General features: G+C 41.1%; 2 protein-coding genes across 2 annotated transcripts; one reads left to right on the forward strand and one right to left on the reverse strand.

Moving 5' to 3' along the window:
* Positions 1–506: 506 nt before the first annotated feature.
* LOC106564758 (cholecystokinin-like) lies at positions 507–1,304 on the reverse strand. The gene is made up of 3 exons (XM_045691245.2): positions 1,252–1,304; positions 875–1,150; positions 507–726 (listed from the first exon to the last, which is right to left on the reverse strand). The coding sequence occupies exons 2-3, from the start codon at positions 1,146–1,148 to the stop codon at positions 656–658; spliced, it is 345 nt and encodes a 114-aa protein (XP_045547201.1). The 5' UTR covers positions 1,149–1,150; positions 1,252–1,304; the 3' UTR covers positions 507–655.
* Positions 1,305–11,115: 9,811 nt separating this feature from the next.
* LOC106564757 (keratin, type I cytoskeletal 19-like) lies at positions 11,116–18,641 on the forward strand. The gene is made up of 9 exons (XM_045691244.2): positions 11,116–11,648; positions 12,954–13,082; positions 15,015–15,097; positions 15,328–15,484; positions 15,829–15,990; positions 16,136–16,261; positions 16,661–16,881; positions 17,545–17,633; positions 17,757–18,641. The coding sequence occupies exons 1-9, from the start codon at positions 11,340–11,342 to the stop codon at positions 17,861–17,863; spliced, it is 1,383 nt and encodes a 460-aa protein (XP_045547200.2). The 5' UTR covers positions 11,116–11,339; the 3' UTR covers positions 17,864–18,641.
* The last annotated feature ends 7,339 nt before the right edge of the window (positions 18,642–25,980 follow it).

The following is a 25,980-nucleotide window of genomic DNA, read 5'->3' on the forward strand; positions in this document are numbered from 1 at the left end:
AAAGAAAATAGCCTTGCCGAACCCCCCCTTTTCCTTAATTTTGTGGCTGGCAGGGGAAGCACAACACAGGTTTCCCCGGACACATTAAGCATTGTCCTAGACTAAAAAGAATACTTCATGTAGATTCTGTGTCCGGGAAACCAACCCATGTGCTAAATGGAAACCAACCCATGTGCTAAATGGAAACCAACCCATGTCCTAAATGGAAACCAACCCATGTGCTAATTGGAAACCAACCCATGTGCTAAATGGAAAACAACCCATGTCCTAAATGGAAACCCGCCCATGTCCTAAATGGAAACCAACCCATGTGCTAAATGGAAACCAACTATGTCCTAAATGGAAACCCGCCCATGTCCTAAATGGAAACCCGCCCATGTCCTAAATGGAAACCAACCCATGTGCTAAATGGAAACCAACTATGTCCTAAATGGAAACCCGCCCATGTCCTAAATGGAAACCCGCCCATGTCCTAAATGAAATCAAGAAATGTCCGTAGACATACATACTGCAAACATGTTTATTATGACACTTGGATTAAAAGCAAAACTCATGACATAATCCAATGAAAATATACAATCTACTTCAAATAGGGATGGATTTCTGAGTAATGCCAGTGCAGGCAGACGTTCCTCATTTGGCCTGTGGTACATCTCTACTCTGCACTCCGCCGTCCAAAGTCAACCCATCCTTGGTAGTCCCGGTCCGGACACTCGTTCATCATCTCTGCGAACAATACAAACCTACATGAACCAAACAGAAAAGTTCAATGTGGATTTAAAGTGCTCAAGTGAACAACGATGCACTTCAAATGTGCCACGGTAGATGTTGGCATCTCTCTCACACACACACTTGACTCGACACCACCACGTACCTGAGATGGCCTGCATGATTTGCTTGGACATGAACTCGCGCTGGTCCTCCGACAGGTGCGACATCCTCTCCACCCGTGCCATGCTCGTTTGAGTGTCTTGCGCCATCCTAACCACGTTCTCCGCAGCATTCTTCACGGCCTCCCTCCTGGCCAGTAGCTGTGGCAGTATCCCACCCTGTTTGGTGTTGCCATCCGACTTGGATACAGGTGATGTCAAACCAACCCCCACTAGCGCTGCCATGAGGACGCACACCAACAATCCACTCATTGCCATGCCTGGATGCAGAATAAGAGTTTTCTTACAACATAGCTTTAGATTATTAAAAGTAGGGAATGCAAAAAGCAATTTTTTGTGTGAAAATGATGGTGGCAATTACCTTAAAAGAGAGGTGATCGTACGTAACAGTCTGAACTAAACGAAGTCAGCAAGTGCGAATGATATTGCCAGCTCTCTATGTCAGGTCTTTTATACACAAAGGTCTATGTAGCAAATATGGTAAAAGAGCAATATCTGATAACAATGTCCAAGATGGATCCCTTGATTGATTGAAAAAAACTATGGAAACTCCATGCGTAATGGATGCTTGGTGCCAGAATGGGGCGCATCAATATTCTAATCGTTCACCTGGAAATGAGAGACAATAAAGTATAACTCAGACATTCAATAGTGGTTGTTGTTACAGAAGTCTACAACCCTGTCATAACACCTGTATCCAAGGCCAAGGTCCACCAACTCTAACTTCCACTTGCATTGACATGCAAGGAAAACCATGAATCAGTCATTAAAAATGCCATGAAAAAAATGGCAAGTGGTGCATCACTTAGAAACACATTTGAAACGCAAAGGCACCATATCATTACTGTTGTTCTTAATATAGACCTAGTTGTAAAATTATTATGACAGCGATATCGTGATGGTGTAACCTAAACGACGGATGAGGAAGGGTTTTATGTGGACAGTGTGTGATGATGTACAGCCAACACTCTTATCTGGCCTAAAGAGAGCATCATTGACTGGAACCAACATTAGAGTTGTTTACCTATAGATTTTCTAAATAGTCAAGGAAATATCTTCTGTGTATAAGGTAGTCTTTAAAAGCATTAAAAATATTTTAATTCAATTCATACAGATATGCTATCCATTTAGAATGTTGTCAATGAAGCTTGTTAATATATATATTTTTTTAAAGCATTAAAAAGATTTTAATTCAATTCATACAGATATGCTATCCATTTAGAATGTTTTCAATGAAGCTTGTTAATATATATATTTTTTTAAACACTGGAATTGTTGTCAGGATACCACAGCCAAAGTGATATGCTGTTATGGAAATAGGAAACAAGAGATAATGGTTTAACATGGTGTCACGCCCTGACCTGAGAGAGCCTTTTTTATGTCTCTATTTAGGTTTAGTCAGGGTGTGATTTGGGTGGGCATTCTATGTCCTTTTTTCTATGCTTTGTATTTCTTTGTTTTGGCCTGGTATGGCTCTCAATCAGGGACAGCTGTACATCGTTGTCGCTGATTGGGAGTCATACTTAGGCAGCCTGTTTTCTTTTGGGGTTTGTGGGTAGTTATTTTCTGTTTTGTACATTTTGTGACTTGACAGAACTGTTGGTCATGTCCTTGTTTGTTTGAAGTGTTTGTTATTATTAAATCATTAATATGAACACTCACCACGCTGCGCTTTGGTCCCCTTCTTTTACAGACGACAAGCGTTACACATGGACCTGATGTCTCTACATTGTGCACTTCACAAGAATGTAAAGTATCAACTAATTTATATAGAAAAACTGGAAGCCAGTCTGTCAGTTTCTGGCACTCCAAGGATGATGAGAATGTATAGGAGGCTCTTTCTTATGAAGACTGAAGGTGTGTGTAACTGGGGTAATTAAGGTATGTTTGAGATGTTGTTCATTCAGTTTTGAGATGTGGGTGTGGAAGAGTTATGGAGAAACTGATCATTAAAGGGAAATGAAAAGGATAATTAAATCAAAAGCACATAAGATTGTTGATGTCCTAGATTAGAAATAAACCGATTTTTGTTAGGGTCCTTCCAGCTCTCTAAATTGTGCTGGCCCAGTCTGCGCTGTGTCCCTCTTTTACTGGTGTAACTTCCAGTGTAGGAGGTATACCACTCCCCTCAACTTTCTTTATCATAATATCACAGATACACAGGCATTCCAGCTGACATTTGGAAGGAATTGAACGTAGGCCAAAGACAGAGGACTCACCCCTTCGCTTTTGTTACCGTCTTACGCTAATCGAGGCAGAACATAAATATCTCTACCTGTGATAATAGAACCAAAGAAAACAGTAGAACTAGCAGAAGGCCTGCCAAGTGATTAGGCACGCAATGGTGTCTTGGTTTCCCTGGAAATACCTCTCGTCACACGGTGCGAAAGAAGATTTGAGTCAAACACTCCCTTTTAACCTTTAGGGTCACCAGAGAATACATCAAGTTAAGTTTTTTCATGTACAAGTGTATTGGCTGAATGAGGGGGCTTTGGGGTTTCAATAAGTGGTGGTTTGAGGATAGTGACAGTGAAGTCTTGATAGGGATGAGTTTACATAGCGAGGCATGAGGATCATTCATCACGTCGTCTTATGGGTTCACCGGGTATGAATGATTTGACCTTTTGAGAGGTAAAACATTTAAAATGTCTGCTTACCGGGCCTTAAAGTATTCACACCCCTTGACTTTTTACACATTTTGTGTCACATCCTGAATTTAAAATTGCTACAATAAAAATGTGTCACTGGCCTACACAAAATACCCCATAATGTGAAACTGGAATTGTTTTTATTATTTCATTAAAAGTGAAAAGTTAATGTCTTGAGTCAATAGGTATACAACTCCTTTTGTTATGGCAAGCCTAAATAAGTCAAATAGTAAAAAATTGCCCAACAAGTCACAAATTTCATGGACTCATCCTGTGTACAATGATGGGGTTCAATATCATTTTTGAATGACTACCTCATCTCTGTACCAGACACATACAATTATCTGTAAGGTCCCTCTGTCAAGCAGTGAATTTCAAACACAGATTCAACCACAGAGACCAGGGAGGTTTCCAATGCTTCGCATAGAAGGGCACCTATTGGTAGATGGGTAAAACATTTTTAAAGCAGACATTGAGTATCCCTTTGAGCATGGTGAAGCTATTAATTACACTTTGGATGGTGTATCAATACACCCAGACACTACAAAGATACAGGCATCCTTTCTAACTCAGTTGCCGGAGAGGAAGGAATCCGCGCAGGGATTTAACCATGAGGCCAATGGTGACTTAAAAACAGTTAGAGTTTAATTGTAGCAATAGCAGAAAAGTGAGGATGGATCAACAACATTGTAGTTACTCCACAACATTATACTAAATGAGAGTGAAAAGGAACCCTATACATAAGTCTTCCAAAACATGCATCCTGTTTGCAATAAGGCATTAAAATAGAACTGGAAAAATGTTTTAAAGATATTAACTTTATGTCCTGAAAACAAAACATTATGTTTTGGGCAAATCCAACACAACACATCACTGATTACCACTCTTCATATCTTAAAGCATGGTGGTGGCTGCATCATGCTATGGGTATGCTTGTCATCGGCAAGGACTAGGGATTTTTTAAATCCTAGCGTAAAAGCTTGTTCAGTCTGCTTTCCAACAGACACTGGGAGACAAATTCACCTTTCAGCAGGACAATAACCTAACACGGAACCCAAACCAGCTGGCTGCGCGTGTGCGCCATCGTGCGCGATCGTGCATAAATGTATTTTGTCCCCCCACACCAAATGCGATCATGACACGCAGGTTAAAATATCAAACTCTGAACCAGTTATATTAATTTGGGGACAGGTCGAAAAGCATTAAACATTTATGGCAATTTAGCTAGCTAGCTTGCACTTGCTAGCAAATTTGTCCTATTTAGCTAGCTTGCTGTTGCTAGCTAATTTGTCCTGGGATATAAACATTGAGTTGTTATTTTACCTGAAATGCACCAGATCCTCTACTCCGCCAATTAATCCACACATAAAACGGTCAACCGAATCGTTTCTAGTCATCTCTCCTCCTTCCAGGCTTTTTCTTCTCTTGACTTTATATCAGTCACCCACGTGGGTATAACCAATGAGGAGATGGCACGTGGGTACCTGCTTCTATAAACCAAGGAGATGGGTGAGGCAGGACTTGCAGCGCGATCTGCGTCACAAATAGAACTGACTTCTATTCTTGGCAACACAAATGCTTGTTGGCACGCGCGAGCAGTGTGGGTGCAATAATTTAATAATATACATTTCTACATTTATTTTTCAACGCTCATGCACGCGACGCGAGAGGTGTAGTCAGCCCGTAAAACACAAAGCCAATATACACTGGAGTTGCTTTACAAGACGACATTGAATGTTCCTGAGTGGCCTAGTTACAGTTTTTTTTGTCTTAAATCGGCTTGAAAATCTATGGCAAGACTTGAAAATGGCTGTCTAGCACTGATCAACAACCAACTTGACAGAGCTTGAAGAATTTAAAAAAGAATAATGTGCAAATATTTTACAATCTAGGTTTGTACAGCTCTTAGAGACTCTTAGACCCAGAAAGACTCACAGCTGTAATCGCTGCCAAAGGTGATTCTAACATGTACTGACTCAGTGGTGTAAATACTTATGTAAATGAGATATTTCTGTATTTCATTTTCAATAAATGTGCAAACATTTCTAAAACAAGTTTTCGCTTTGTCATTATGGGGTATTGTGCGTTTTTTCAATCCATTTTGAATTCAGTCTGTGACACAAACACATGTTGAATAAGTGAAGGGGTGTGAATACTTTCTGAAGGCACTGTATCTGTGTGCTATTCATCACTAAAGATTTTTGTTAATGTGAAAAGGCCCTGGGGATATGTCTGTTCATGCTCTGACAAGGTAGAACTCATTCATCATCATTACATGGAAAGAGGCAGGGCTCAATTAAGTCTAACCTGCCTTGCAGTGCATACACAGCAGCTCATTTTCCCTGAATTCAAATAAAATCTGAATGGTTTTCCCAACTGTACAAATCCAACTACAGACTCCTCTAACAGGTTGATGCTTGATGGTTTTAAGAATTAGTGTGTGAGCTTGGGCAAATTTGATTAAACTAAGACAGTGTGTAAACATACTGTACAGGTTTGACTGAAAACCAGCCTCAGTATGTAGGAAAGTAAAGGTCCAGCTGGCCATCAGTAGACATCATTTGATTTGATCATGGAGATGTATTTGAAAAGTTTATTTCCAAAACGCTATATCCACACATTTTTCAACGTTTTTCTTTTTCATCAGAAATGATCGCTTATGGGTACCTTCGTGTGTTTGTAAAATATGAATGTTCTCAGATTGTTCATTCCTAGATTCGAGATTATAAAAATGTTTTTTTTTTTTTTTTTGCAAAATGTTATAAAACCATTGTTTAGCTTGAATGGAATGTTTATATCCTGTATATTTGACAGTGATATCGCAGATAGCACATTTGTTTCCTTGGAAGTTGTGGGAATGTACGTTTTTGGTTTCCCATTGCTTCTGGGAACAAAGCCATACATTTCCTGACCGTTAAAACTGACCGTTTTTTAAACGAAAGGGAACTATTCTCCTATTCTGGGAACATACATTTTTAAGTTGCAGGGAGGTTCTGAGAACGTTTTACTATGGTTCCCTGAATGTTTTTCTGGGAGGTTATATTAATGTTCTGAGAACGGAAACAATACGTTATTTGAAGGTAATTAAATAACGTTCTGAGAACATGTTTGTTTCAATAAGACTTTAAATTACAGTGCTAGTTTAGTTGTTTCCAAATCCAAGCAAAGATAGACATTTATTTACTTAGGCATTAATCGTGCAAACTGTCACACTGATCTGTTTCCCCTGTCATGTGCTTGTCTCCAAGCCCCTCCCATTATCCCCTGTGCATTTATACCTGTGTTTTCTGTTTGTCTGTTGCCAGTTTGTCTTGTCTCGTCAAGCCTACCAGCATATTTTTCCCGTACTCCTGTTCTCTCTAGTCCCTGTTTTATAGTTCTTCCGGTTTTGACCATTTTGCCTGCCCTGACCCTGCCTGCCGTTCTGTACCTTTCTGACACTGCCCTGGATTACTGACCTCTGCCTGCCCTGAGCCTGCCCTTCTGTACCTTACTGATTCTGCCCTGGACTGCCGACCTCTGCCTGCCCTTGACCTGTCATTTGCCTGCCCCCTGTTTTGTAAATAAACATGGCGGAACGCCATGACCATGCCTTGAATACATTGCTGGAGCAATTCCGCCGATTGTCTGTTAGGCAGCCAGCCACGACAGTAACCTCCCAGCCTTCAGTAACCCTGCTATCAGCAGCACGTCTCTCCAGGCCACCCCGGTTTCCTGAGAACCCCGCTTACCTCCTCCGGAACGCTTCGCTGGAGAGTCAGGAACCTGTTGGGCGTTTCTCGCCCAGTGTTCCCTCATCTTCGAGCTGCAGCCCTCGTCCTTTCACTCAGACCGCTCGAAGAAAGTGTACCTCATAAAGTCTGGAAGAGTTCGTGGCTGAGATGAAAAGGTTTTCGATTCTCCGTTGTCTGGGAGAGAGGCTGCCCGGAAGTTACTCCAGCTTCGTCAAGACTCCCACAGATTTCCAAACGTTCGCTGCTGAGAGTGCCTGGAATGCAGAATCCCTGTTCGACACGTTCCTTCATGGATTATCGGAGAAAGTTAGACAAGCTCCCAGCCCGGGAGCTGCCTACGGATCTCGATTTGCTCATCGCCTTGACCATCAGGATCGATGGACGTCTACGGGAATGTAGGAGGGAGAGGAGGTCTGATTCCGGTCCCACTCGCTCGCCCAACGATCCCAATCCCGGAAGTCCCCGGGGTCTAAGTTCCAGAGAGAATCCGAGGTTACCCGAGTTCCCCAGAGAGTCTCCTAAGTCTGCCATCCTCCGGGTTTCACCCCCAGTCTAACGGCCAGTTGGAGCGAGCCAATCAGGACCTGTAGACGACTCTTCGTTGCCTCGTCTCCGCCAACCCCACCACCTTGAGCCAGCAACTCGTGTGGGTGGAATACGCCCGCAACACCCTCCCCTGCTCAGCCACTAGTCTTTCGCCTTTCGAGTGTTCAATGGGTTATACGCCCCCTGCTCTTCCCTGAGCAAGAGGGAAGAGGTCAGCATATCCTCGGCCCAGATGTTTGTCCTCCTCTGTAACCATACCTGGAAGAGAGCCCGGTCTGCTCTTCTCAAGACCACCTCCAGGTATCGATGACAGGCGGACCGCCACCGGCTCCCCGTTATTTTCTCGGGAAGAGGATATGGTTGTCCACTCGGGATCTGCCACTCTGGGTGGAGGCCCGCAAACTTTCACCCCATTTTATCGGCCCTTTCCCCATCTCTAAGATTATTAGCCTCTCTGCTGTTCTACTGTTGTCTCGTCAAGCCTACCAGCATTTTCTAGTTCTTCCTGCTTTGACCATTCTGCCTGCCTTGACCCTGAGTCTGCCTGTCGTTCTGTACCTTACTGACTCTGCCCTGGATTACCGACCTCTGCCTGCCCTTGACCTGCCGTTTGCCTGCCCCCTGCTTTGTAAATAAACATTTGTAATTCGAACTGTCTGCATCTGGGTCTTATCCTGAGTCCTGATGCAAACACATGTATTTTTTATTGTGGAATGGCATCTGTGAGATTCAAACCTACGATCTTCTGATGTATCCATGGAATTAGTCCACTGCACCACCAGGATGGAGCTAGCATTCCATGTTTTTTTACTCATATATAGCTGTTCATTTTAGTTTATTCAAAAGGATCCTATTTCAAAGGAAGCAAGCACTCATTAAGATCAGGTGTGGCCAATTAGTGGGCGGGCCAACACACCTTAACACACTTAACAAGATAGAGGATGAGAGAGTTTTGTTGATGCTAAGAATGTATGTTTTTAAATAACATTCTTAGAACGTTCTTAGAGCGTTACTTATGTTTCCTTGTGGATTTTATGGAAAGTTTTCTTAATGTTCTGAGAACATTACTTTAAATAGAACCATGAGGAAACCTGCAGAAAACGTTATGCTGAAATATTCAAGTTGTTCTCTGAACAATCTGCAAACATGACTTTAAATAGAACCATGAGGAAACCTGCAGAAAACATTACGCTGAAGTACTGAAAGTCCCACAGAAGAACGTTTTTTCTTAACGTTCTCTGAACAATCTGAGAACATAACTTTAAATAGAACCACGAGGAAACCTGTAAGAAATGTTATGGCAGCATTCCCAAACTACGGGTAGCCTGATTAAAAAATGGAGAGAGAAACTCTGAAATAAATAAAAAAGATTGCGCTTGGTTCATAGAACCGGGGTTACGTCAATAAACTCTTGTACAGTAGCAGCTAGATGCGGTGTTAATAAACAGAGCGGTTTCTGTTTTCTTCTTAAAAATGTGACTCTTTTGAATGGTTTAAGCTCCAAAATATTATGACCCCATCACTGAAATATAAGACTCTCAGGAACACATACATGTTTTATGTTTCCCTCTACAATGCCCACAAGCCCAATTAAAACAGAGTGGACAAGACCGGGCACTAAATCAGACTGGGGGGGGGGGGGGGGGGAAGAAAATCATCAATGATGATGTTCTTTTCTACACAGAAGATCATGAAAAATTATTGCCTGATGATCTTCTAAACTTTCCAATACCTTTCTGATGCGTTTCAGTCACTTCAAACCATACTTCCTTCAGATTGAAATACTGTCAAAAGTATTGTCAGCCTTATTTGTAATAGACTGTCATACCCAGAATTAAAAAAGTAAACACTGACCGATGATTACATCACTTTTTTTACATGGTGGGGTCGCAAACATTTTTTTTATATCAAAATGAGGTCATGGGCCTAACAAGTTTGTGAAGCTCTGCTTTATGAGAAGGTTGCATGCAAAATAGCCACAGGACAACCACACTCTCACCAAGCTCTAAGAAACGTGGTTCTCAGAACGTTATGTGCTAGATTGGATGTGGTTGTCTCACCTAGCTAGTTTGAAATTAATGCACTTTCTGTAAATCGCTCTGGATTAGACCATCTGCTATGACTAAAATGTCAAATGTAAACATTCTACATGCAGATACTGACTATACTGAATTTTTTTTTTGTAAAACATTTTTAAATATTGTATAATTTGTACATTTCTTTATAATTATTATTATTTTTTCGTTACATTTGACTGTGTGAAAACTAACAGTAGTAATAAATACATATCTGTCATTGAACAACCTCATTAGATAGAGAAAAACACCAATCTCTTTCATAATTTCTTTAAACAATAAAAGCAAATTTACCAACATTTCTGAAAATGGATATAGAGCGTTTTGGAATGAAACTTACTCAGGCTGTTATGTGGCTGTTTTGCATACACTTGTCCCTTGAATAAATCCCACTATCCAAACCAACATCTGAGAGCAAGTACTGAGTAGGCAAAATGGAATGTGAGGAATTATGAGGTTAATTCATATTTCAAATAAGGTTATAGTTAGAGTACAGTACATCTTTGAAGTCAGAAAGACAGAATGAGAAAATCATCAGTGATTTATAGTCAAAATAGTAAGAATACCCACTACACATCTTTGACAGTGAATGAACACACTATCCAAACCAACTAATCTGAGGGCAAGTATACTGAGTAGACAAAGTAAAAACATTGAATGTGTTGAGTTTATGAACAGTTCATAATGGTTATTTACATTTCAAAAAGATGACTGTTACTGACCATCTTTTCAAATGGATAGAATGACACAATCATCAAATGTAAGTGAAGGAGTGACTTGGTGCAACATTTTAGTTTGGTAAAATAATAACATAACACATACAATATTTAGCCTACAAATCCTTGACAAAGATATATTAAAATATTGCCAATTTCAGTAAACAAACCGAAATGTAATTGAAAATGGATGTCTGAAACCATGGAATGTCAGCTTTACAAAACACATCCAGTAATGTTCTCAAGCTGTCTGACTTGCCAGTCTATACCTGTCAAACACACTGCCCTTCATTAACCACAACCTTTACTGAACCATTCATTTCCCTAGATGTCCTTAGTGACTTTAGTGATGTATCTTGTTACATAGTTGTTGCATGCCCTGTACCCACCCACTAAACAAAACAATTAGATATACCTTAATTCCAAGGAATAGTGGTGACGCAGTCAAGCATTCTTAATGCAACTATATAAGAAGCTGTATAAGGGGTTATTTTACCTGTCGCCTCCGGGATGCTTGCGTCCCACCTACGTAACAGCCACTTGCAGCCTGTGGCGCGATTTTCAAAACCTTAAAAATCCTATTACTTCAATTTCTCAAACATATGACTATTTTACAGCTATTTAATGCAACTATATAAGAAGCTGTATAAGGGGTTATTTTACCTGTCGCCTCCAACTCGGAAGAACGCACTTTAACCTCCCAGGACGCATCTCCAAACCATCTCTCGCCATGTCCATTGTAACCAGTCGCAGTAGTAGCCGTAGATACAGCTCACGTAGGGGTGTCGGTTCGAGTGGCCTCAGTTTGTCCGGTGGGATGCAGTTTTCCAGCGGTTTGGGAGGCGGTAGGTCCCGCATGAGCGTGTCCTCTGTTGGGAGCAGTCGCGCGCCGTGTGTATATGGAGGTGCCGGGGGATACGGCACCCGTATCTCTCAGTCTTCTTTCTCTATGGACGGGCCAGACCAGATCACTATTGGCGCCAACGAAAAGCATACCATGCAGAATCTGAACGATCGTTTGGCCACCTACCTGGAAAAGGTAAGGCAGAGTGACGGGGATGTGTCTGGAGATTAGGTGCGCTCCGCGATATTACGCACAGCCCAGATCATGTGCGTGGAGATCGAAAGTCAAGGCATGAACGACAAGGTGATATAGAACGATGATATAGAAAATTCCTATGAGAAAGTGATCTTTAATCTTTGATATAAAGCTTTTTTTTAAATAACCACTTTCATCAATACTATCCACATTGTTAAATTAAACGTGATAATACAGTAGGCTACAGTAAATTGACTCCATAAAAAATAAGTATATAAAACAACTTTTACTTAACTTGAAACTTTTTAAAAACGATTTATTCCATTATTAATGTTTCTAATTGTAAAATTGCTATTGAGAAGAAGCAGCAACCTATCGTTTGCCTGTAAAGCTCCAAGGAAAGTCTCATAATTATTAAAAGACACACCTGTATTACAACTATAAACGCAAGTTCCACAATACATAATGAGGACCAGTGGTGGAAAAAATACCAAATTGTCATAAGGATACCTTAATAGAAAATGACTCTAGTAAAAGTGAACGTCACGCAGTGAAATACTACTTCAGTAAAAGTCCAAAAGTCTTTGGTTTTAGTATCAAAACATGTAATTGCTAAAATATACTTCAGTATCAAAAGTAAAAGTAAAAGTGTAAATCATTTCACATTCCTTATATTAAGCAACCCAGACGGCACAATTAGTTATTTACATTTTTTGTACAGAAAGCCAGGGGCACTCAGACATCATTTACAAACAAAGCATGTTGGTTTAGTGAGTCCGCCAGATCATAGGTACTAGGGATGACCAGGGATGTTCTCTTGATAAGAGTGTGAATTGGACCATCTTCCTTTCCTGCTAAGCATTCAAAGTGTAATGAGTACTTTTGGGTGTCAGGGAAAATCTATGGAGTAAAAAGTACACTATTTTCTTTAGGAATGTAGTGGAGTAAAAGTAACAGTTGTCAAAAATATGACTAGTAAAGTAAAGTAAATAGACCCCAAAAAACCTACTTAAGTAGTACTTTAAATAATTTTTATTTAAGTGCTTTACACCACTGATGAGGACAATAACATAGCAGGATTTGAACATTTATTTTTAATTCCATTATGTTGGGGATTATCTAATGGGAGTGCGCAGATTCACATAACGTGATGGGTTGCGCCCCAAATGGCACCCTATTTCCTTTGTAGTGCGAAACAGGGCCCATAGGGCTCTGGTCAAATTTAGTGTTCTATATAGGGAATAGGGCGCCATTTAGGATAGACCCATGAACTGAACTGATTCCCTCCACTCCTTGTGTACACAGGTGCGCTCTCTTGAGGCAGCCAAAAGCAAGTTGGAGTTGCAGATCAAAGAGTTCTACGAGATGAGATCACCGACTCACAAGAAGGACCTCAGTGGGTTCTATGCCACCATCACAGATATCTGCAACAAGGTACTTCTAGGTAATGTAGCAACCCACTGGGCTCACACTGGTAGAATCAACATTGTTTCCATGTCATTTCAATGTAACTATATTGAACCAACATGGAATAGACGTTGAATTGACATCTGTGCCCAGTGGGAAGGGAGGTGGGGGTAGGATTGAGATGATGCCAACAGGTTTGTGAAAGAAGAGAGTCACTAGAATGAATTACAGTGCATTTGGAAAGTATTCAGACCCCTTGACTATTTCCACATTTTGTTACGTTACAGGCTTGTCCCCCACATCAATATACACACAATACCCCATAACAAAGCAAAAACAGGTTTTTAGAAACTTTAGCAAATATGGAAATATCACATTTACATAACTATTCAGACCCTTTACTAAGTACTTTGTTGAAGCACCTTTGGCATCGATTACAGCCTTGAGTCTTCTTGGGTATGACGCTACAAGCTTGGCACACCTGTATTTGGGGAGTTTCTCCCATTCTTCTCTGCAGATCCTCTCAAGCTCTGTCAGATTGGATGGGGAGCGTTGCTGCACAGCTATTTTCAGATCTCTCCAGAGATGTTAGATCGGGTTCAAGTCCGGGCTCTGGCTGGGCCACTCAAGGACATTCAGAGACTTGTCCTGAAGCCACTCCTACATTGTCTTGGCTGTGTGCTTAGGGTTGTTGTCCAGTTGGAAGGTAAACCTTCGCCCAGTCTGAGGTCCTGAGCGCTCTGGAGACGGTTTTTGTCATGGATCTCTCTGTACTTTGCTCCGTTCATCTTTGCCTCAATCCTGGCTAGTCTCCCAGTCCCTGCCGCTGAAAAACATACCACAGCATGATGCTGCCACCACCATGCTTCACCGTAGGGACAGTGCCAGGTTTTCTCCAGACTTGACGCTTGGCATTCAGGCCAAAGAGTTCAATCTTGGTTTCATCAGACCAGAGAATCTTGTTTCTCATGGTCTTAGTCTTTAGGTGACTTTTGGCAAACTCCAAGCTGGCTATCATGTGGCTTTTACTAAGGAGTGGCTTCCGTCTGGCCACTCTTCCATAAAGGCCTGATTGGTGGAGTGCTGCAGGGATGGTTGTCCTTCTGGAAGGTTCTCCCATCTCCACAGAGGAACTCTGAAGCTCTGTCAGAGTGACCATCACCACCCTGACCAAGGCCCTTCTCCCCAGATTGCTCAGTTTGGCCGGGCGGCCAGCTCTAGGAAGAATCTTGGTGGTTCCAGACTTCTTCCATTTAGGAATGATTGAGGCCACTGTGTTCTTGGGGACCTTCAATGCTGCAGAAATGTTTTGCTACCCTTCCCCAGATTTTTGCCTCGACACAATCCTGTCTCAGCACTCTACGGACAATTCCTTCAACCTCATGGCTTGGTTTTTGCTCTGACATGCACTGTCAACAGTGGGACTTAATATAGACAGGTGTATTCCTTTCCAAATCATGTCCAATCAATTGAATTTACCACAGGTGGACTCCAATAAAGTTGGAGAAACATCTCAAGGATGATCAATGAAACAGGGTGCACCTGAGCTCAATGTCGAGTCTCATAGCAAAGGGTCTGAATAGTTAGGTAAATAAGGTATTATTTTTATTTTTTTCTAAAAACCTGTTTTTGCTTTGTCATTATAGGGTATTGTGTGTAGATTGCTGAGGATTATTTTTTTTTAACCCATTTTAGAATAAGGCTGTAACATAACAAAATGTGGAAAAAGTAAAGTGGTCTGAATACTTTCCGAAGGCATTGTAGATAAGTGATAGATTTGAGGTGTAATTCCCATTGTCTCTCAATGTTTATCTTGTTGATTGTCAAAAAACTGTGTTCTGTTGTAAATTAATGAACATTAGACGTGAACCAGATCTGCTGATCTAAACATATGATATCCTATACATAGTTGACTCTGTTATTACATTCCATTGACTGTGGCTGTCCTCCTGTTCCTAGATCCAAGCCAGGTCTGTGGAGAACTCTCAGATGATCCTGCAGGTGGATAATGCCAGACTTGCAGCTGATGACTTCAAGATGAAGTAGGTGCACTTCCTGTTTGTACTGTACACAGCCTCTGTGAGTGTACTGATTCTGTTTGTAACTCTTGGCCTATAGGTTTGAGATTGAGTAGATCGAATCCTCCCAGATATACAGAAATGCTCATGGATGTAGGCAGGGGCTATGAATCAGTTTATGGTTGGGCAAGTTGTATCTTGGTTTGTTGTGAGGAGGAACTAATCAAGCCCTCTTCTTTCCTCAACCCCTGTAGGTTAGAGACGGAGGCTAACATGCGTATGAAGATGGAAGGGGATGTGGCTCGTCTGAGAGGAGTCCTGGACAGCTTTACACTCACCAGAGCAGAACTGGAGATACAGATTGAGGGGCTGAAGGAGGAGCTGGTCTACCTCAGGAAGAACCACGAGGAGGTCATTTCTCCTCACACACTCAAGTCTTAACGCTTGTGCTGTTGGTTGAAGTGCCAATGTGCCAGGACAGCCACATGTGGTTTTTCATTTGGACACAATGGCTTCCCCTGTAGTTTTTGCACAATCAATTTATTTATCAATTCTCAGTGAGTTTGAAACATTTCCATGTTTGGCCACAAGGGGGCAAAACTCACCCACAACAAATCTAGGGCAACTTCACTGTTATTAGTACTCAAATATACAGTAACTGATTGTTTTCAGGTGCTTTTGCCCTTCCCTGTGTATAAGTAAACTACAAATCCCAGGTATTATAGCACAATTTGTCCCCCTTTTCATGTTGTTAGGAGATGCATTTGATGCGGACGCAGCATTGTGGTGCTGTGAATGTGGAGATGGACTGTGCTTCCTCAGTGGACATGAGCAAGGTGCTTGAGGAGATGAGGACCCAGTATGAGGGCATGGTAGCGAAGAACCAGAGAGATGCTGCCAAGTGGTTTGAGAGCAAGGTGAGACAACCTCTGAGAATAGGACAGGGGGACTTGTGGGCATGGGTCCCTAAATGTGTTTTGTGAGAGGCACAATTGACATGTATTTTGTGAAGTGGTACTATACTTTTGACTAATACTGTGTGTGTTTGTGTGTGTGTGTCAGATGGAGGTGCTTCAGAACCAGATCACCACCAGCACCACAGAGGTGAAGACCTCTCAGTCTCAGGTGACTGACCTGAAGAGGACCTTCCAGAGCCTGGAGATTGAACTGCATGGCCTGCTCACTCAGGTATGATGTCAAACCATCTTAGTGAATCAGCCTCCCTAAACATATAGCATTTCTCTTTACCCTACCTCTGTTCCTAAAATATGGAATTCCTTTAGGTCTTAAAAGAACAGTACACTCCAAAATCAAAGTTTGTTAGATGTTTTCAGACCTCCACAGTGGTCTAATGTCAAGGTGTTCTAACACCTTTATGCACACCAATCTAACTATCTCTACCCTTCTTCATATCCTCTTTATAAATTTCTACTACCCTTCCTTCCTTCCTTCCTTCCTTCCTTCCTTCCTTCCTTCCTTCCTTCCTTCCTTCCTTCCTTCCTTCCTTCCTTCCTTCCTTCCTTCCTTCCTTCCTTCCTTCCTTCCTTCCTTCATCTTCATCCCTTACAAACATAAACACATTCCTAGAAGGGGGACCTGGAGCAGAGCGTCACTGATATAAAGGGCCGCCATGGCTCCCAGCTGAGCCAGCTGCAGGTTTGTATCAACAGCATGGAGGAGGAGCTGCAGCAGCTCAACGTCAGCATCCAGCAGCAGGCCTCCGAGTACCAGATCCTCCTGGACATCAAGATGAGGCTGGAGATGGAGATCGCTGAGTACAGGAGGCTGCTGGATGGAGAGGGACTCAGGTGAGAGGGGATAATGGAGGGGCAGGAAAGAAGGAGGGATGGGGGGATGACAGCTGTTTATTGGCACCTCATTGCAAACAGCGGTGGAAAAAGTACCCAACTGTCATACTTGATTAAAAATAAAAATACCTTAACAGAAAATGACTCAAATAAAAGTAAAAGTCACCCAGTAAAATTCTAATTGAGTAAACGTCTAAAAGTATTTGGTTTAAAATATATTTAAGCATCAAAAATAAAAGTAGAAATCATTTCAAAATCCTTGTATTAAGCAATCCAGATGGCACCATTATTATTTTTTTTAATTTACGGAAGCACACTCAAACACTCTGACATAATTTACCAACAAAGCATGTCGGTTTAGTGAGTCCGCCAGATCAGAGGCAGTAGTGATGACCAGGAATGTTTGGTTGATAAGTCAGTGAATTGTACTATTTTCCTGTCCTGCTAAGTATGAAAAATGTAACGAGCACTTTTGGGTGTCAAGGAAAAGTACAATATTTTCTTAAGCAAGTAAGAAGTGAAAGTAGTCAAAAATGTAAATTGTAAAGTACAGATACCCCCAAAAACAACTTAAGTTACACCACTGATTGCAAACTAGTAAATCAAGATGTGTGTTGGTGAGTTTAGCTGACCGTAAGTGTTCTTCGCCTGTGTGTCTACCAGTAGGCATGTGGAGACCAGACAAGAGGTCAGGAAAGTGATCGTGGTCGAGAAGGTCCATGAAGTACAACAAGTCCAGGAAGTGGTGGAAGGTGAGCAAGCAGAGAATAATTAATCAAATGAATGAATCAATGAAAGAATCAGGTGTTGTTCCCCATAATACACACAATGAATGACTGAATGAATGAATTCCTGTTTGGTGGCTCTTTCCGCAGAGTATAATCCACACATGCAGAAGCGGGTGAGGGTGATCGTGGAGGAGATGGTGGATGGGAAGGTGGTATCCACCTCAGTTGATGAGAAGGTCCAGGATATGAACTAACCAAGAAGGCCAGATAGTTCCGGAATCTGGTGAAGCGGTAACGGACCAAACATACCCCTGGACCACACATACCCCTGATGACGGGTGTTCAAGCCCCATCTATATATATATATATATATATATATAATTACATTTACATTTACATTTTAGTCATTTAGCAGACGCTCTTATCCAGAGCGACTTACAAATTGGTGCATTCACCTATAATATCCAGTGGAACAACCACTTTACAATAGTGCATCTAAATAATGTCATGGTCGCATACTGTAATATTTCCCTTTTGACAGGATTTCATCAGCTGAATGATAACTAATCTAATTTACTCATGTTACCTTATAACTCTTATATGGCTCTATCATGTGAACAATTGAATATTATTTCTAGTGTGTTTTTCCTGTTGTTCCATTTGTTGCCACCAGGTGACATCTCTCATTTAAACATCTTTGGGCAGCGCAATTAAAACTGAAAATGATTTAATTTGAGTAAAGTGTAAACAGATTATTACAGTTACATAAGTGACAACAGGGAAAATATGACAACATTGCCATTACTGTTGAAAATTTCACTTTTTCTCTCTATTTTTACCCCGTAGTTTATTTTGCTGCATTGATAACGACAAAAAGCAAAGTCTCATAATTGTTAAGCAACATCTGGTAACAAATAATGTATAAAGCTATTTTTGCTCCATTGTATACTCCCAGGACCACAAGCCATGTATGTTCTCTGTACTCTATGAAAGGTTTAAAGTTCATGTTCTGTAGGCCTACGACACTGACGCTACATGATACATTTGGCTGTTATTAAAATATAGATGTCAATGCATTTCAGGACACTGATATCATAATTGAGGGTCCATTGTTGTCCTCTAAAAAGCTGGGAAAAAACACCTTTGCAGAGTGGATGAGGCCAACACACATACTGTACCCTTACATTATATGAGTGTAACCCTCATGAGAGTTTCACTGACTCAAACATGTTCTCAGAGCAGAAAGGATTATGATTGGTTGCATCAGGAAACCAATGAAAAAGAAGAGTAGGCGGGAGGAGGTGGGAATACCTAATAGGGGACGTTCTCTATAGGAGAAATTCCTGCCTTCAGCTGTTTGGTTAGACATTTTAAGGACAGTAAGGAGTCCTGAGTCTTGTGACCGTAGCGTACGTGTAGGTATGTACGGCAGGACCAAATCAGAAAGATAGTTAGGAGCAAGCCCATGTAATGCTTTGTAGGTTAGCATTAAAACATTGAAACCAGCCCTAGCCTTAAAAAGAAGCCAGTGTAGAGAGGCTAGCACCGGAGTAATATGATCACATGTTTTGGTTCTAGTCAAGATTCTAGCAGCCGTGTTTAGCACTAACTTAAGTTTATTTGGTGCTTTATCCATGTAGCGTACTGCATTGCAGTAGTCTAACCTAGAAGTGACAAAAACATGGATTAAATCTTCTGCATTTTTGGACAGAACGTTACAGATTTTTGCAATGTTACGTAGATGGGGAAAAAAAAGCTGTCCTTGAAACAGTCTTGATATGGTCGAAAAGAGAGCCTTCATCTTAGACTTGGGACCACACAGCCACACCACTGAATAGCAGGCTAATGATTGCTTTGCAATGCTTGCAGTTAGCCACTGATTCTTTCCAAGCGGAGATTGGAAATCGGATTCTATGCATTCAACCCTTTGTCTGAATAAGTCACTCCAATAGTAAACTTTCCATACTTTGAATACATTATAAGTGTAGCCATACACTCAAATGTACCCTCTAATCATCCAAAAGTTTGTGCGCTTGTAAGGCTACTTTACATACCCAAGTGCGTATTTTCTACGCTGTACTGTAGTCTTGAGACTGCGCGGGTGCTTTGTTCCTTGGTTATGCGTCTTTCCAAACAATCCAGTTTTTCAATTCCGAGGAAGTACTTTCCAGCGGTGTATTTTGACTAAGTGTAGTGGCTAAATGTCTAATATAATTGTCAAAATACAATTTCCATTCTAATCCTTTAGCCACAATGGCGAGTGGTGAAATGTTAGTCTTGATGCATACAAATCCAATGTCCAGAGTTAAAAAATAATTATACATTTATTTGTCGTTCTTCTGGATACAAACATGTATAGAATTCTACCAAAACGAATTCTGATCATTAAACTAAAGAAACAAACAGCATGGTAAACATGGACAGAACGGTATGCCGTTCCAGTCACTCCAAGTATTGGAGCGTGTATGCCTTTTAACTGTATTCTCCATTGGCCTGTAGAGAGGGTGCACACACTTGACAGGGGATTAATGGCAAACACACATTCAACAGAAATGTATCATGAATTGGAAACATATACAATATTACCTATTTGGCTCCTACAATAAATATTCAGACCCTTGGGTATGACGCTACAAGCTTGGCACACATATATTTGGGGAGTTCTCACATTCTTCTCTGCAGATCCTCTCAAGCTCTGTCAGGTTGGATGGGGAGCGTTGATGCACAGCTATTTTCAGGTCTCTCCAGAGATGTTCGATCGGGTTCAAATCCAGGCTCTGGCTGGGCCACTTAAGGACGTTCAGAGATTTGTCCCAAAGCCACTCCTGCGTTCTCTTGACCGTGTGCTTAGGGTCTTTGTCCTGTTGGAAGGTGAACCTTTGCCCCCAGTTTGAGGCCCTGAGTGCTCTGAAGCAGGTTTTCATTAAGAATCTCTCTGTACTTTGCGCCGTTTATCTTTCCCTCGATCCTGACTATTCTCACAGTCGCTGGCGCTGAAAAACACCACCATGCTTCCACCACCATGATTCACCACAGGGATGGTATTGGCCAGGTGATGAGTGATGCCTGGTTTCCTCCAGACATGCCTCTTGGCATTCAGGCCAAAGAGTTCAATCTTGGTTTCATCAGACCAGAGAATCTTGTTTCTGTAAAAGAGAGGCGATCGTACGTAACAGTCTGTACAAAATTAAGTCAGCAATTGTGAATGATATTGGCAGTTCTCTATGTCAGGTCTTTTATACACTAAGGTCTATGTAACTAATATGGTCAAAGAGCAATATCTGATAACATCCAAGATAGATCTCTTGATTGTTTGAAAAAGACTATGGAAACGCCATGCATAATGGATACTTGGTGCCAGAATGGGGCGCATCAATATTCTAATCGTTCACCTGGAAATGTGAGACAATAAAGTTAACCTCACTAGGGTATGTGGGACACACTGCCAACAGCCAGTGAAATAGCAGGGCGCCAAATTCAAAACAACAATAATCTCATAATTCAAATTTCTCAAACATACAACTATTATATCCCATTTTAAAGATAACTTCTCGTTAATCCAACCATGTTGTCCGATTTCAAAAAGACTTTACGGCGAAAGCATAACATTAGATTATGTTAGGACAGTGCCTAACAAGAAAAACCACACAGCCATTTTCCAAGCAAGGAGAAGCGTCACAAAACCCAGAAATACAGCTAAAATGAATCACTAACCATTGATGATCTTCATCAGATGGCACTCATAGGACTTTATGTTACACAATACATGTATGTTTTGCTCGATAAAGTTCATATTTATATCCAAAAACCCCATTTTACATTGGCGTGTAATGTTCAGAAATGTTTTGCCTCCCAAAACTTCCGGTGAATGAGCACATCAATTTACAGAAATACTCACCATAAACGTTGATAAAATATTCAACAGTTATTTAAAGAATTATAGATACACTTCTCCTTAATGCAACCGCTGTGTCAGATTTCAAAAAAGCTTTACGGCGAAAGCAAATTTTGCAATAATCTGAGTACAGTGTTCAGACACGAAACCAAACCCACCATTTTGTGGAGTCAAAAAAACTCAGAAATAATATTAGAAATATTCACTTACCTTTGATGATCTTCATCAGAATGCACTACCAGGGATCCCAGGTCCAAAATAAATATTTGTTTTGTTCGATAAAGTCCATCATTTATGTCCAAATACCTCCTTTTGTTCACGCGTTCAGTCCACTACACCAAATGCAGGAAGCGCGCGCAAATGTCACGACGAAAAGTAAAAAAAAGTTATATTTACGTTCGTAGAAATATGTCAAACGAGGTATCTTTAGGATGTTTTTAACATAAATCTTCAGTAATATTCCAACCGGAAAATTCCAATGTCTTCAGAAAAGAAAAGGAACACAGCTCACACTCACGTGAGCACGCGCCTCTGAGCTCATGCCTCTGAGCTCATGTCATTTCCTCACTCATCTGACTCCAGGCCCTCTTGTTCAAATTCACAGTAGAAGCATGAAACAACGTTCTAAAGACTGTTGACATCTAGTGGAAGCCTTAGGAAGTGCAACATGAACTCTAAGTCACTGTATAGGCAATGACTTGAAAAAACTACAAACCTCAGATTTCCCACTTCCTGGTTGGATTTTTCTCAGGCTTTTGCCTGCCATATGAGTTCTGTTATACTCACAGACATCATTCAAACAGTTTTAGAAACGTCAGAGTATTTTCTATCCAAATCTACTAATAAAATGCATATCCTATCTTCTGAGCCTGAGTAGCAGGCAGTTTAATTTGGGCACGCCTTTCATCCGGACGTCAAAATACTGCCCCCTACCCTAGAGAAGTTTTAAACTCAGTTAGCCATTCAATAGTGGTTGTTTTTACAAAAGTCTACAACCCTGTCATAACACCTGTATCCAAGGTCAAGGTCTACCAACTCTAACTTCCACTTGCATTGACATGCAAGGAAAACCATGGATCGATCATTAAAAATGCAATGGAATAAGTGGCAAGTTTTCCATGACTTAGAAACATATTTGAAACACAAAGGCACCATATCATTACTGTTGTTCTTAATATAGACCTACACTAAAAATTAGGGATTCAACAAGGGTTCTTCTAAGATCCTCAAAGTTATTTGAAGAACCTTAGGGTTCTTGACACTGAAAATTGCCCCCAAAAGGTTCTTCCAAGAACCCCGTAGGAGGAGGTGTTCATCGAGGAACCTCCTTAGTTGGTGCGGGTTCTTGCAAGAACCTAACTGCCCAACTGAAACATTTGGATTTTAATTTGGAAGGACAGCAGGAGCAGGCACTTAACTGAAACAAGTATAGATCTCCTCAATTTAAGGTAAGGTTTGTCCCTTGTATGATCTAAATTGATATTGTTTGATGATAGCATCTATCTTTTCATATTTGTGCAAATCTTTCTGAAACAGAAAATTGACAATTTAATGGCTATCAAATCAACAAAGAGGTAAGAATATGTAGGCTATAAGAAAATGTTGAAGGCTAGGTGTATTGGGTGCAGATGACTGAACTACTCACTTGTGTGTCTGTGTCTGCAGATATACAGAGGAGGCATACAAAGGTGTCACATCTGCTCCTGCAACGCCCTCTACCGCTCATCCTGTGTCTCCTTGACCTGCCACCACTCCCCCAGTACCCTCTCCCTCTCCTTCTCTCTTTCTGTGTGTGTCTGATTGAGTGGGCGGAGACAGGTGTGCTGGAGTCAGAGCAGATCCCCACCAGCTGCAACCTGTTCCATAATCAAGACCTCTACAAATACTCAGCCCTGCCACTTCCACGATGCCAGATCGTAATCTCTGCTCAGTTAGTCTACGCGTCTAGCTATTTGTCACTATTCAGATCCTGTTACCCTGCTGTGTATGTTTCCCTGCCTGATGATGTTTTCCTCTCTGCTACAGTTCTGCCCGCTCTGACTCTGGTCCCTATCTCCTGTCCCACGTCTCATCATCCTGCTACTCTGTCCTGGATTCCCCACTCTACTACTCCCTTGGCTTCCCCCTGGACCTGCTTACCCTGTCTCAACCACTCTCGCTCAAGCCTCAGCCTCTGCACCTGGTCTCCAGCAACCCGCCCGATCTTCCACTGACCTGCACTCCATCTTCCCCCTGTGTTCCAATAAATACCTTGGTTACTTCATCCCCGTCTCCTCGTCTGAGTCTGCTCGTGGGTTCCCCTGTTCTTCTCCGCGTAACACAAAGGTATGTCTATTGGTATGTAATGCAGATCCCATTTACCATCCTCCTCCCTTACCTCTTCAATTAATATCCTATAGGCCTCTACATTATGGACATGGTATGTGAATGAAAACCATTATCAAAGCAGCTTTTTCATTCACATTTACAACAAAAACCAAGGTATGAGTACTGTTGTGCATGTTTTGTTAAACATCTGTGTAGTTAAACAATTTGGGATTCAGACTTCACCCTCCCTACACCTCTGAATATAATAGGATACCTGTTCAATCACCATGCACTGTAAAATTATTCTGGCTATGGATACGGAGAACATCAACACGCCAAATAATATACCCATTGGACTTGAGGCTCTGCTGGAAGTTTACCTGATATTTTGATTTGTTCATTTTACTTTGCCACTAAAATCAACCTTTTAAAGGGTTTTTCGAAGAACTTATAGGGGTTCCCCCACAGTTTCAATTTGAGGAACCCCTAAAGGATACTCCAGGAACCTTTTCTTTTTAGAGTGTAGTTGTAAAATGATTATAACAGTGATATCATTAAAGCGAAACCTAAACAACCGATGAGAAAAGGTTAAGTGGACAGTGTGTGATGACGTACATCCTCCACTCTTATCTGGACTAAAGAGAATCATTGACAGATACCAACATTAGAGTTGTTTACTTATAGATTTTCTAAATAGTTAAGGAACTATCTTCTGTATATTATATTCTTTGAAAGCGGCAAAAAATTGTAATTCAATTCATACAGATATGATATCTGTTTAGAATGTTGTCAATGAAGCTTGTCAATATTATAATTTTTTTAACACGGAATTGTTGTCAGGATACCACAGCCAAAGTGATATGCTGTTATGGAAATAGGAAACAAGAGATAATGGTTTAACATGGACCTGATGTCTCTACATTGTGCACTTCACAAGAATGTAAGGTATCAACACATTTTTATAGATAAACTGGAAGCCAGTCTGTCAGTTTCTGGCACTCCAAGGATGATGAGAATGGATAGGGGGGCTGTTTCCTAGGAAGACTGGAGGTGTGTGTGTGGGGTAATTGGGGTGTGAGATGTGGGTAGGGAAGAGAGTGTATAGTAGAGACTGATAATTTAAGGGACATTAAAGCATGTAAGATTGTTGATGTCCTAGATTAGAAATACAACCATTTAGTTAGGGTCCTTCCACCTCCAGCCCTCTAAATTGTGCTGGCCCAGTCTGCTCTGTGTCCCTCTTTTTACTGGTATAACTTCCAGTGTAGGAGGTATACCACTCCCCTCCATACCTGCTTTATTATAATCAGTGGTGTAAAAATACTTACAAGTACTACTTAAGCAGTTTTTTGGGGTATCTGTACTTACTTTACTATTTATGTTTTTGACAACTTTTACAGTGTGAAGTTATGAATTACACTTTGGATGGTGTATCAATACATCCAGTCACTACAAAGATACAGGCGTCCTTCCTAACTCAGTTGCTGGAGAGGAAGGAAACCGTGCAGGGATTTCACCTTGAGGCCAATTGTGACTTTAAATCAGTTAGAGTTTAGCGGTTGTGTAGTTACACCACAATACTAACCTAAATGACAGAGTGAAAATAAGGAAGTTTGAACAGAATAAAAATATTCCAAAACACACATCCTGTTTGCAACATGGTACTAAAGGTACCACTCTTCATATTTTCAAGCATGGTGGTGGCTGCATCATGTTATGGGTATGCTTGTCATCAGTAGAGAATAGGGAGTTTTTTTAGGATAAAAAAATGGAATAGAGCTAAGCACAGGCAAAATCCTAGTGTAAAAGCTGCTTCAGTCTGCTTTCCAACAGACACTGGGAGACAATTTCACCTTTCAGCAGGATAATAAACTAAAACACAAGGTCAAGTATACACTGGAGTTGTTTACCAAGACCACATAGAATATTCCTGAGTGGCCCACTTACAGTTTTGACTTAAATTGGCTTAAATCTATGGCAAGACTTAAATGGCTGTCTAGCAATGATCAACAACCAACTTGACAGATCTTGAAGAATTTTAAAAAGAATAATGTGCAAATATTGTACAATCCAGGTGTGTAAAGCTCTTTCTTAGCCAGAAAGACTCACAGCTGTAATCACTGCCAAAGTTGCTTCTAACATGTATTGACTCAGGGGTGTGAATACTTA

Source organism: Salmo salar, chromosome 12 (genome assembly GCF_965601325.2).
Source record: "Salmo salar chromosome 12, fSalSal1, whole genome shotgun sequence".
Lineage (NCBI taxonomy): Eukaryota > Metazoa > Chordata > Actinopteri > Salmoniformes > Salmonidae > Salmo > Salmo salar.

Bases quoted from the DNA above. Each gene is read 5' to 3' on its own strand.
- LOC106564758 (XM_045691245.2), bottom strand. From the start codon at position 1,148: ATGGCAATGAGTGGATTGTTGGTGTGCGTCCTCATGGCAGCGCTAGTG. The intron at 727-874 runs GTACGTGGTGGT...TATTGTTCGCAG, and splicing joins AATCATGCAGGCCATCTCAG to AGATGATGAACGAGTGTCCG.
- LOC106564757 (XM_045691244.2), top strand. From the start codon at position 11,340: ATGTCCATTGTAACCAGTCGCAGTAGTAGCCGTAGATACAGCTCACGT. The intron at 15,098-15,327 runs GTAGGTGCACTT...CAACCCCTGTAG, and splicing joins GCTGATGACTTCAAGATGAA to GTTAGAGACGGAGGCTAACA. The intron at 15,991-16,135 runs GTGAGACAACCT...TGTGTGTGTCAG, and splicing joins CCAAGTGGTTTGAGAGCAAG to ATGGAGGTGCTTCAGAACCA.